Source organism: Nicotiana sylvestris, chromosome 9 (genome assembly GCF_000393655.2).
Source record: "Nicotiana sylvestris chromosome 9, ASM39365v2, whole genome shotgun sequence".
In the NCBI taxonomy this organism is placed as follows: domain Eukaryota; kingdom Viridiplantae; phylum Streptophyta; class Magnoliopsida; order Solanales; family Solanaceae; genus Nicotiana; species Nicotiana sylvestris.
This window is the reverse complement of record NC_091065.1, coordinates 95,779,217-95,792,225: the sequence shown is the minus strand read 5'-3', so window position 1 is coordinate 95,792,225 and position 13,009 is coordinate 95,779,217. Positions and strand designations below refer to the sequence as shown.

The following is a 13,009-nucleotide window of genomic DNA, read 5'->3' as shown; positions in this document are numbered from 1 at the left end:
AAGAGTTACGTTTTACCTCTTAGTACACCCATCCAGCAAGAATCTGTATTAGGTCTTAATTTGAACAATGAATGAGTAAAGAAAAAGAAAATATTTACTCGTAACTAAGTTTATCAACTTGGAGATCAACCCTATATGCTAGCTGATTATATATGGGAAATGCTCAGTAGGGATCTGACGTATATGATGCAATTAACACGGTACAATATTAGAAGAAATCTAAGTAATGACGATAGCTAAATATTCCATAATATCATGATTAAATTTATTCCGAAGTATTGATCCTCTAGTCATGTTGCTGCCATAGTACATTTACTCCGACTACAAGATTTATGCTCCCTCTACCAGTTCCAACAACTACTCCTACTAATAGTGCCAAAATCGTACATTTGCAAATCTATGCTTTAAATCCATAATGACAGGCAGAACTACACAAAGAAATTGGTACTACAATTTATGATTCATTAACAAACCCTTCTTAGTGACATAACAATAGGTGATAATTAAAGATCATAACGAAATAGTAGTACTTATTAGAATAGAAGACCCTCAAACAACTAAATCCATAACTAAATTTAAAGTTGCATATTAGCTAGTAATTCGAGAGATAGCAATGTTTTACGTTAAGTTTGATCACCTGATGATGGCGGTGGCGGAATAGGTAACTGTTGCAGCGGTGGAGGGCGTTTCCTTTTCTTCTTCTCGTAGCTAACTCCTCTAGCTTTTGACTGCAAATCACGAACTTCACGAAGGTAAAGTCTCACAGCACGAGCACCAAAAGGGTTTGTTTCAGGTTTTCCTCCATTTTCTTCATAAGCAGCTCTAAGACGTCCAATAAGAGCATCAAGACTGCCCCAAGCTTGCCTAAGTGGACAGGGACATGGTGCTGGAGGATTCGGGTGACCGTAAAACGGACAAATCGGGGTGTGAATTTTGGTCTTACCAAATTGATCAAGGTAACGAAGGAATTCGAGCACGTGAGCGCCGCTGCAGCGGGAGAGGGCAAGTGGAGGCCTGTGGTTTTTAAGGTACTGGCCGAAAGTGTTCCAGTCTCGACGCTTTTGGTTCTCGTATCGGCTTGAGGTCGATGACGATGTTGAAGAAGATGACGTAATAGTAATATTACTGTTGTTGCTATTGTTCAGGTGGCTGCTGCTGTTATTATTAGAATCCATGAATATTTTCAGCTCAAATTTCTTCTCTCAATGGGATCTACTGATTCTTTTGATCAATATTTCACTTCTTGATTTTTTGACTGTTCACCTTCTTCTACCCTCCCTTTACTTTTTTTTTTTTGGGGCAACCCTTGATTTTTTAGGGTTTAATAAGAGAAGGGAGATTTCCCAAATGAGACTGTTCCGAGAAAAAGAACATATGGCATGATATAAAAGGGGGAAAGATGTGAGGTTTTTGATTGAAATATCAGAAGATTACCATATTTGTAAATTACAAGAAAGAGACTAGAGAAAGGAAGGTGTACTGATGATGCAAAAGAAGGAAGAGTTTGATAATGGGGTTGAAATTGAATGATGAAGCGATTGATGGGAGAGTGAGTGAAAGGACTCTTTTCTCTATGTTTTCTTTCGGTTAGTTTCTGTTCTTTGGTCTTCCTTTGAGTTTCTTTGTTTGAGCAGTAGTAGAAAATCTTGGAACACTGTCCTGTTGGTTGATTTAGTAGCTTTGTATTCTGAAAATGATGAGAGATTGGTTTTTTCCTCAAAATAGGGGAAGCAAACTAACCACTCTATCTATTTCTTTCACAGTGGTTGGATAAAAGAGTAGAGAGAGCAGAAAAAGGGAGGGGAAGCACTGTGTAGGGTTTTTGAGGAAATTAATCAAATGGGGAAGGGTGATAGACAGCAGGTTAAGATAGAGACAGTAAAAAAGTTGAAAACATGGGGGCCATATGCAAACAGTTTTCTATATTCACCCACTCTCTGCTAGCTTGAATGACAGCTCCATGTCCAGTTTTGACTGACCAACACCCCCTTGTGTCATAGATAATTACTTCATGACTGAATCTTTTTCTTTTACCGTGTTCTTTTATGATTATATCCTTTTTTTAAGCAGTCCAATATACAGATATTAATTCGAATTTAATTTGTCCTATGTAAAAATTGTTAAAGGAGGAAGCATTATACTATATTTTTATTCCTAAAATCCGAACTCAAGATCCTGATTAAAGATAGGGCTAATATTTGTTACACAAATAGGTTTGGTTTCTAAGGAACATAGTGGTAACTGGTATGAATTTATCTGCTACTTAGTATCTAGCAGTAGTAGCTTCTTGGTCGCTTTATTCTGGTCTACCTTTCTTATTTTCCTTACAGATATTGTAATTGTGTACGGGTGAAATAAGGGGTTACGTCTACCACGATTTCCCGGTGAGAAAACGGAGGAAGAGCATGGACGCACGAGACTGTAATTGAGGCTAAAGACCCTTTGTATCGAGATCCAGAGAGAATGAACGATGTGTCTGTCATCGTGTATGGTAAAGTGACGCACCCCGGGCCAAGAATGACTTCTAAGACTTCGAAAAGCACCGTAAACGGTTACACATGATGGATAGAGGACCGTGATATTCGTACCCAACCGGATATCACGGCGCAGCGGATCTCGCACGATGTCGGTTATGGATCAGTAATTACCAGGAAGAAAAGATTTTTAATTTTTTTTAGACTTATATTAGGGACGAAACTCTCCTACTATATAAAGGATAAGTTTTTCTTTTGTAAGCCACATTGTAACACGCGAATCAAAGCAATACAAGTTTATTTTCTGCCTTTTAGCTATTGTTAAAGTTTTGCTCATTTGTTCTGTTCTTCATTCACGATCGGGATTGAACCGAGGGCCCGACCTAGGACAAAGTCATTTATCATTCTAAAGTCAGGCTTGATCATAGTATTACAACTGGTTTGGACATTTATTTCATTTCTAACCCATTTGTTTGATATTCTTAATTATTCGTGTTAGATTAAATCACATATCCTTAAAACCACGTACAGATTTAATTATTACCCAATTTTAGGGTAAACATTTTGGCGCCCACCGTGGGGCTAAGGATAATAATGGTAATTTGATACGAATCTCCATAACACACCTTATTTTATGCTTGTTCTTAGAAGTCTTGATTTCAGGTCAGCCCAAAAATATCAAACTCTCAGTTTACTCATTTGAACATCGAAGCTGAGTCTGGTCATCACGAAAAAATAACAATTTGGTTCTCGGCCGATGCCAGCTTCGGTTTTGCAGCTTCTTTCTCTGAAGCCAGCAGGTCCATCATGCCCTTCCACACCTCGGCCGTGGCCTTGACCTCATCCATCTCAGCCCGAAGCTGGTCGATCAGGTCTATCTTATGTTGGACCTGCGAAGTTGCATTGTTAGTCACCACGACTAGCTTCTCGTTTTCAGCCTCAAAGATCCTTACCTTCTCGACCAGGTCATCATACTCTCTCTTCAAGGACGAAGCCTTCGTTTGAGCCTTTTCCAGCTCAGCTTGTAGAATCGGGAGGTCCTTGAGTGCCTTGTCTTGTTGCTCACTAAGATCCCTATACATGTCCTTCTTCCGGACTTACTCTTTGAGCTCGAACTCGACCTGGCTGATCTCGAAGCAGGACCGAAGAAAGCTTTCAAGATGAAGCACTAAAGCCTGAAAAATAATGAAATTATTAGAACAAGTCTAAAACTAAACAAGGTTCACAAAGGGGTGCGAAGGGTAAACGCCTTACCCGATTTAGCGCCTGTTGCGCCTCGTTAAAAAGGCTCGATGTTTCACTTCGTTCATCTTCGCCTGACCCTCCTTGGTCACTAGGCATCGAAGGTAGCTAGATACGCTCACCGGAGCAGAAAGGACCAGGGCATCCGCCAAGATTGTGAGAATGACCATTCTCTTGCGCTCGGGGTCCATGCTCGGAACAGGGAACTGCTTCAGTAGTTTTGGGCTCGAACTCGTCCCGCCTGCTCCCGATATGGCATATCCTTTTTCGGGACCTTCAGGTGATCAAGCCCTGAAAAGTCCTCTAATGCGGCCATATCCATGCCATCGAAGAACGTGTTGAGGGCATCATCAAGCCCCTACTATCACAATCTGAATTCCCACCCTCGGGAGTCGTGATGGCGCCTACTAGTGAAAGCTAGGCAAGCCAACCATTACAATTATTCACCTGTTTCTATTTTTAATCATTTAACAGTTGTGATCTAACATTATATGAACAACGGAGTTAACTAAGCCGAAGAAAAGAAATGTAACAATTTAAAACATTACCAATAAAAATCCATAAACAAAAAAAACTATCCAGATCTGGTGTCACAATTTCACAGACTGTCTAAGAGCACTACAAATATGGGTCCGAAAGATAAATACAAGTTGTTTTAGAAATACATAGAAGAAACAATATAGAAAGATAGAAGGAGACGCCAAGGCCTGCGGACGCCTGCAGGACTACCTTGGGTCGCCTGAATGGACAGAAGACAACACCCTTAATGCAGTCCAAAAGCTGTTGCATCGGGATCTGCACACAGTGCAGAGTGTAGTAACAGCACAACCGACCCCATGTGCTGGTAAGTGCCTAGACTAACCTCGGCGAAGTAGTGACGAGGCTAGGACAAGACTACCAAATAAACATGTGCAATTAAATTCGGACCAAAACCCGATTACCCAGTCACCCCCGAGCCCGGATATATAATTAGTTTTGGATTCCAACTTGAATTTGAGGTCTAAATCCCCAAATTTCAATATTCCTAGGTTTTACCCAAAATTCCCAATTCCACCATTAAACCCCTAGATTCTAGGATGAAATCTCGTAAAAAGAAGTTAAGGGGTGAAAGAAATAAGTTAAAAATCACTTACTAGTGTTTTGAGGAAGAAAGAGTGTTTCAAAAATCGTCTCTTATGTTTCAGCGTTTTGAAAACTGAAAATAGCTGAAGAGTCCCGTTTATATACTCCTCTCAGGCCCGCACCGCGGACCACATAAAAAGGATCGTGGTTGCAGAGCTCCACCACGGACCGCAAAGTATCGAGCGTGGCCGCGAAGACTCAGCCATGCTCACCGCTGACCGCATAAATCCCACTACGGTCGCGAAGCTCCTACCGCGGTCACGAAAACCCCACTGCGGACCGCGGAGCTTGGTTTTAGAGACTTGTAATTTTCTCTGAACCTGCAACTGTCATGTTCTAAGGCTAAATGCACTCCGAGGCCTATCCAAAACTCACCCGAGCCTCCGGGCTTCAAACTAATCATGCACGCAAGTCTAAGAACATCATACGGACTTGCTCGTGCGATCAAATCATTATAATAACATCAATAACTACGGATTCAACCTCAAATTCATAAGATTACTCAAACACATTGAAATTTCCATTTTCTCTCAACTATAGGTCCGTTTTATACCAAACCACTTCCGATTCTTACCAAATTACACAAAAACAACTTAATTATTATATAAGACCTGTATCGGGCTTTGAAACCAAAATACGGGCCCGATACCATAATTTTCAAACCTCTATTCATTTCCAAAAACTCTTATAATTTCACAAAATATTTTTCTTCAAAAATTCATTCCTTGGGCTTGGGACCTCGAAATTCGGTTTCGGGCATACGCCCAAGTCCCATATTTTTCTACGGACCTTCCGAGACCGTCAAATCACGGGTCCGGGTTAGTTTACCTAAAATATTGATTGAAGTCAAGTTAAATTCATTTTAAAAGCAAGATTTATCATTTTTCATAGTTTTTTACATAATGACTTTTCGGATACACGTGCGGACTGCGCAAGCGAATCAAAGTGAGATAAAAAGGAGGTTTTAAGGCCTTGGAACACAAAATTTATTTCTAAAAAGGTCATCACATTCTCCACCTCTAAAATAACCGTTCGTCTTCGAACGGACATAAGAAGAAAGTACCTGAGTCGGAGAAAAGATGGGGATATTGGCTCCGCATATCGGACTCGGACTCCCAGGTCGTTGCCTCAACAAGCTGACCTCTCCACTGAACACGAACAGAAGGGAAACTCTTCAATCTCAAGCGACGAACCTGCCGGTCTAGAATAGCTACCAGCTCCTCCTCATAGGACAAGTCCTTATCCAACTGGACATTAATGAAGTCTAACATGTGGGATGGATCTCTGTGATACTTCCGAAGCATGGACACATGAAATTCCGGATGCACTGCTGATAAGCTCGGCGGCAACGCAAGTTTGTAAGCCACCTCTCCCACTATATCAAGAATCTCAAACGGGCCAATGAATCTAGGGCTAAGCTTGCCCCTCTTCCCAAATCTCATCACGCCCTTCATATGCAACACCCGAAGCAACACCCGCTCGCCGACCATGAATGCCACATCGCGAACCTTACGGTCGGCATAACTCTTTTAGCTGGACTGAGCTGTACGAAGCCTATCTTAAATGATCCTGACCTTGTCCAAGACCTCCTGTACTAGATCCGTACCTAACAACCGAGCCTCTCCTGGCTCAAACCATCCAACTGGTGACTGATACTGCCCACCATATAAAGCCTCATATGATCCATCTGGATGCTCGACTGGTAACTATTGTTATAGGTAAACTCCGGTAAGGGCAAGAACTGATCCCACGAGCCTCCAAAGTCAATGACACAAGCTCAGAGCATATCCTCCAAAATCTAAATAGTATGCTCGGATTGCCCGTCCGTCTGAGGATGAAATGTTGTACTCAACTCGACCCGTGTGCCCAACTCACGCTGAACTGCTCTCCAGAAATGTGTGGTAAACTACGTACCTTAGTCCAAAATGATAGACACGGGCACACCATGAAGACGAACAATCTTCCAGATATAGATCTCAGCTAACCTCTCGGAAGAATAGGAGACTACCATAGTAATAAAATATGCTGACTTGGTCAGCCTATCAACAATAACCCACATAGCATCAAACTTCCTCTGAGTCCGTGGGAGTCCAACAACAAAGTCCATAGTTATATGCTCCCACTTCCACTCAGGAATCTCAATCTACTGGAACAAACCACCAAGTCTCTGATGCTCGTACTTTACCTGCTGACAATTCAAACACCGAGCCACAAACATAACAATATCGTTATTCATCCTCCTCCACCAATAATGCTACCGCAAATCCTGATACATCTTAGCGGTGCCGAGATGAATAGAGTACCGAGAATTATAGGCCTCCTCTAAAATCAACTCTCCAAGCCCATCCACATTAGGCATGCAAGCTCGACCCTACATCCTCAAAACTCCATCATCTCCTAATGTGACCTGCTTGGCACCTCTGTGTTGCACCGTATCCCTAAGGACACACAAATAAGGATCATCATACTGCCGATCTCGGATACGCTCCAATAAAGAAGAACGAGCGACAGTGCAAGCTAACATACGGCTGGGCTCAGAAACATCCAACCTCACAAACTGGTTGGCCAAAGCCTAGACATCCAAAGCAAGTGGTCTCTCACCGACTGAAATATACACAAGACTGCCCATACTGGCTGACTTCCTACTTAAAGCATCGACCACTACATTAGCCTTCCCCGGATGATATAAGATGGTGATATCATAGTCTTTCAATAACTCCAACCACCTTTTCTGCCTCAAATTTAGCTCCTTCTGCTTGAACAAGTGTTGCAGACTCTTGTGATCCCTGAATACCTTGCATGACACACCATACAGATAGTGCCTCCAAATCTTCAATGCGTCTCCAAATCATGAACTGGATAATTCTTTTCATGAATCTTCAACTGCCGTGAAGCATAAGCAATGACCTTGCCATCCTACATCAACACCGCACCAAGTCCAATACGAGATACATTACAATAAACTGTATATGGTCCTGAACCTGTGGGAAAAACCAACATCGGTATCGTAGTCAAAGCTGTCTTAAGCTTCTTAAAGCTTGCATCACACTCGTCCGACCACCTGAACTGGGCACCCTTCTAGGTCAACCTGGTCATCAGGGCTGCAATAGATGAAAACCCCTCCATAAACCGATGGTAATAGCCTGCCAAACCCAAGAAACTCTGGATTTCTGTAGCTAACGCGGGTCTAGGCCAGTTCTTGACTGCTTCTATCATCTTCGGATCTACCTGAATACCCTCTGCTGATACAATATGACCCAAGAATACAACTGAACTTAACCAGAACTCACACTTCGAAAACTTAGCATACAACTGACTATATCTCAAAGTCTGAAGAACCACTCTCATATGCTGCTCATGCTCCTCTCGGTTGTGGGAATAGATCAAAATATCATCAATGAAGACTATCACGAACGAATCCAAGTAAGGCTTGAACACTCGGTTCATCAAATCCATAAAAGCTACTGGGGCATTGGTCAACCCAAATGACATTACCAAGAACTCATAATGCCCGTACCGAGTGTAGAAAGTTGTTTTAGGGACATCAGATGCCATAATCCTCAACTAACGGTAGCCAGATCTCAAGTCAATCTTCAAAAATACCTTGGCATCCTGAAGCTGATAAAACAAATCATCAATCCTCGGCAATGGATACTTATTCTTGATTATAACCTTGTTTAACTGCCTGTAATCTATACACATCCTTATCGATCCGTCCTTCTTCTTAACAAACAACACCGGTGCACCTCAAGGTGAGACACTAGGTCTAATGAAGCCTTTATTAAGCAAGTCTTGCAACTACTCCTTCAACTATTTCAACTCAGGCGGGGCCATACGATACGGCAGAATAGAAATGGGTTGAGTGCCCAGAGCTAAATCAATACAGAAATCAATATCCCTGTCGGGTGACATACCCGACAGGTATGAAAGAAAAACCTTAGGAAACTCACGAACAACAGGCACAGAATCCATAGAAGGAACCTCAACACTAGAATCACGAACATATGCCAAATAGGCCAAACACCCCTTCTCGACTATTCGTGGAGCCTTCATATATGAGATAACATTACAGGTAGAATGACTAGGAGTCCTTCTCCACTCTAAACGAGGCAACCCCGACAAGGCTAAGGTCACAGTCTTAGCATGACAGTCCAAGATAGCGTGGTAAGGTGACAACCAGTCCATCCCCAAGATGACATCAAAATCAACCATGTCCAACAGTAACAAATCTACTCGAGTCTCAAGACCCTCAATCACAACTATACATGAACAATGGACACGATCTACCACAATAGAATCACCCACCAGTGTAGACACACATATAGGAGCACTCAAAGAATTACTAGGCATGACCAGATACGGTGCAAAATAAGATGACACATAAGAGTATGTAGACCCTGGATCAAATAGAACTGAATCATCTTTACTACAAACTAGAACAGTACCCGTGATAATTGCATCGGAAGCCTCAGCCTCAGGTCTGGCTGGAAGAGCATAACATCAGGGCTGGGCCCCACCACTATGAACTACATCTCTGGGACGGCCTCCTGCTGGTTGGGCTCCACCTCTAGCAGCCTGACCTCTAACTTTAATACCTCTACCTCTACCTCTAGTACCTCTACCTCCACCTCTAGCTGGCTGGGCGGGCTGTGGAACACTTGGTGCCTGAACCATGGCACGGGAACCCTGATGCTGAGAGCTGCTCGATGCTCGAGGGCAAAATCTAGCAATATGCCCTATATCGCCACATGTATAACAAGCCCTTGGCGGCTGAGACTGCTGACCCTGACGGCCTGAATAACCACTCTGCAAACTCTGGAGCAGAGGTACACTGATAGGAGCTTGCGGTGCACTATAGGGCAACTGATCAGAATACTGCATACGAGAACCACAGCCACCTAGAGCACCGTGAGAAGCCTGAAGTACTGAATGAAATGGCCTGGGAGGATGGCCCCTACCAAAAGAATCTCTGCCTCCAAATAAGGCACCACTGAACCTGCCCGAATAATGAGGCCTCTTATTAGACCCCTGCCCACTCCCCTGTGATAGAACCATCTCAACTCTCCTGGCCACATTGGCCGCATCCTGAAAAGAAATCTCGTTCTCTATCTTCTTAGCCATCTACAATCGAATAGGTTGAACGAGTTCCTAAATGAACCTCCTCCCCTCTCTCTCTCTCAGTGGGAAGTATAAAAATAGCATGACGAGCCAAATCAATAAACCTGGTTTCGTATTGAGTAATAGTCATAGAACCCTGCTGGAGACGCTCTAACTACCTCCGATAGTTCTCCCTTTGAGTGATCGGAAGAAATTTCTCTAGAAATAGCTGAGAAAACTGATCCCAAGTCAAAGCTGGTAACCCAACTGGTCTAACCAAACAATAATCTCTCCACCAAGTCTTGGCGGATCCAGACAAATGAACAGCAGCAAAGTTAACCCCATTGGTCTCCACTATCTCCATATTCCTGAAAACCTCATGACAACTGTCTAAATAATCCTGGGGATCCTCAGAAGATGCACCGCTGAAAGTGGTAGTGAAGATCTTGGTAAACTTGTCCAATCTCCACAAGGAATCAGCAGACATAAATGCTCCATCACCGGTCTAAGATACCACACCCGGCTGAACTGCTCCAACTAGCTATGTTGTTGGAGTCTAAAATTGGGGATCCATCTGCTCCGGAGTTCGGGTAGCGGGAGTCTGTGCTCCTCCCCCGGCCTGAGAGATGGCTAGTGCTACCAGAAGTAAGCCTGCCCGGGTGACACTCTCCATAAGGCCCACTAGACGAACCAGAGCATCTTGGAGTACTGGGGTAGCAATGAACCCCTCTGGGACCTGAGTTGGGCCCATCGGAACTGCATGGGCCAGAACCTCATCATCAAACTCAACCTGAGGCTCCGCCGCTGGTGCTGCTGCTCTGGGATGAGCTCTGCCCCTGCCTCAGCCTATAGTATGGCCTCGGCCTCGCCCTCTGCCCTTCGTAGGAGCTGCCTGGGGGCTCGTGCTGCTGATTAGTGGATGAAAAAGTGCATTTTCTCGCCATCTGCGAAAGAACGGAGTAGAAATTCAATTAGCATTGAGAAACCAAACGATAGGAAAGAATAGATGTGAAGTTGTTTCTAACTCGGTAGCCTTTAAGGGATAAATACAGACGTCTCCGTATCGATCCCTCAGACTCTACTAAGTTTGTCTATGAATTGTGAGACCTAAGTAACCTATAGCTCTGATACCAACTTGTCACAACCCAAATTTACCACCCTCGGGTGTCGTGATGGCGCCTACTAGTGAAAGCTAGGCAAGCCAACCATTACAATTATTCACATGTTTCCATTTTTTATCCTTTAAGTTGTGATCTAACATTATAAGAACAACGGAGTTAACTAAGCGAAATAAAATAAATGTAATAATTTAAAATATTACCAATACAAATCCATAAACAAAGAATACTACCCAGATCTGGTGTCACAATTTTACAGACTGTCTAAGAGTACTACAAATACGGGTTCGAAAGATAAATACAAGCTATTTCAGAAATACATAGAAGAAACAGTATAGAAAGATAGAAGGATATGCCAAGGCCTGCGGACGCCTGCAGGACTACTTCGAGTCACCTGAATGGACTGAAGGCAGCACCCTCACTGCGGTCCAAAAGCTGCTGTACCGGGATCTGCATATAGTGCAGAGTGTAGTATCAGCATAACTGACTCCATGTGGTGGTAAATGCCTAGCTTAACCTCGGCGAAGTAGTGACGAGACTAGGACAAGACTACCAAATAAACCCATGTAGTTAAATTATATATAGCGAAAAATAAAGGCAGAAATGTACAGTTAAGGATAGGAGGGGGAACATGCTGCGGGGATCATCAAGTAATAATAAAGAACAACAGATAAATATAAGGAACACCAAAATCCAATTATCAACAAGAATCAGAAATAAAAGACAATTGCATGGCATCACCCTTCGTGCTTTTACTCTCGTTCTCACCATCAAATCAATAAAATCGACACGACATCACCATTCATGCTTTTACCTCACATAATCATGGCACGAAATGATCCTTCGTGCATTATCACTCATATCATGGCACGATACATCGTGCGGTACGGCATCAGCCTTCGTGCTTTAACACTCTCTCTAAATATCATGCATGACATCACTCTTCGTTCTTTTACCTCACATAATCATGGCACGGAATGATCCTTCGTGCATTATCACTCATATCATGGCACAGAATTGTACATCGTGCGGCATGGCATCACCCTTCTTGCTTTAACACTCTCTCACAATATCATGCACGTCATCACCCTTCGTACTTTAACACTCTTCATTACCCAAACAACAATCACAAAACAATAAGGTCTAGGGAATCAATAAAATCACAATAAAATTCCGGCAAGGGAACAATTGTATATCAATCATATCCCGGCAAGGGAAACAATATCAAAACAATAACACCCTAGCAAGGGAGATAACATCAAAAGTAACAAAATCCCGGCAAGGGAGACAATATCATAAACCTCGCCTCTTTTCCACATTTACTTCACAACTCAATTAACAACTTGAGCCAATGCTCTTGAGCCAATGCTCTTCAATATTCAATTACCAATAATACTTCTACAAGCCTTGTTCAATAAAAGAAATCACCCTATAAAGCATGAAAAATATGAATCGGAGTCACATTAATCATAGTATAAGACTCACGGGCATGCTTGAAACCAACGTATAGAGACTCATCACCATGCCTATACGCCGTACTCAACAATTAGCACATAACAAATAAGACACGACACCTAATCCCTCAAGCTAAGGTTAGACCAAACACTAACCTCGATGCCACAAACACAATTCAAGTTTCAACTACCGCTTTACCTCTTGTTTTCACCACCAATTTGCTTGTATCTAGCCACAATTTACTTAACGATATCAATAAATGCTAAATGAATCAATTCTAATGCATGAAAATAGGTTTTATAAAGTTTTCCCCAAGAAGTCAAAAATCGACCCCGGGCCCGCTTGGTCCAAACCCGAAATTCGGACCAAAACCCGATTATCCAGTCACCTCCCGAGCCCAGATATATAATTGGTTTTGGAATCCGACCTCAATTTGATGTCTAAATCCCCAAATTTCAATATTCCTAGGTTTTACCCAAAATTCCCAATTCCACCATGAAA

General features: G+C 42.7%; 1 protein-coding gene across 1 annotated transcript; it reads right to left on the bottom strand.

Annotated features, from left to right (window-relative positions):
* Positions 1-243: 243 nt before the first annotated feature.
* LOC104229960 (protein LIGHT-DEPENDENT SHORT HYPOCOTYLS 3-like) lies at positions 244-1,801 on the bottom strand. The gene has a single exon (XM_009782694.2). The coding sequence runs from the start codon at positions 1,173-1,175 to the stop codon at positions 624-626; it is 552 nt and encodes a 183-aa protein (XP_009780996.1). The 5' UTR covers positions 1,176-1,801; the 3' UTR covers positions 244-623.
* Positions 1,802-13,009: the final 11,208 nt, after the last annotated feature.

Excerpts from the sequence above, each read along its gene's own strand:
- LOC104229960 (XM_009782694.2), bottom strand. The coding sequence starts at position 1,175 with ATGGATTCTAATAATAACAGCAGCAGCCACCTGAACAATAGCAACAAC.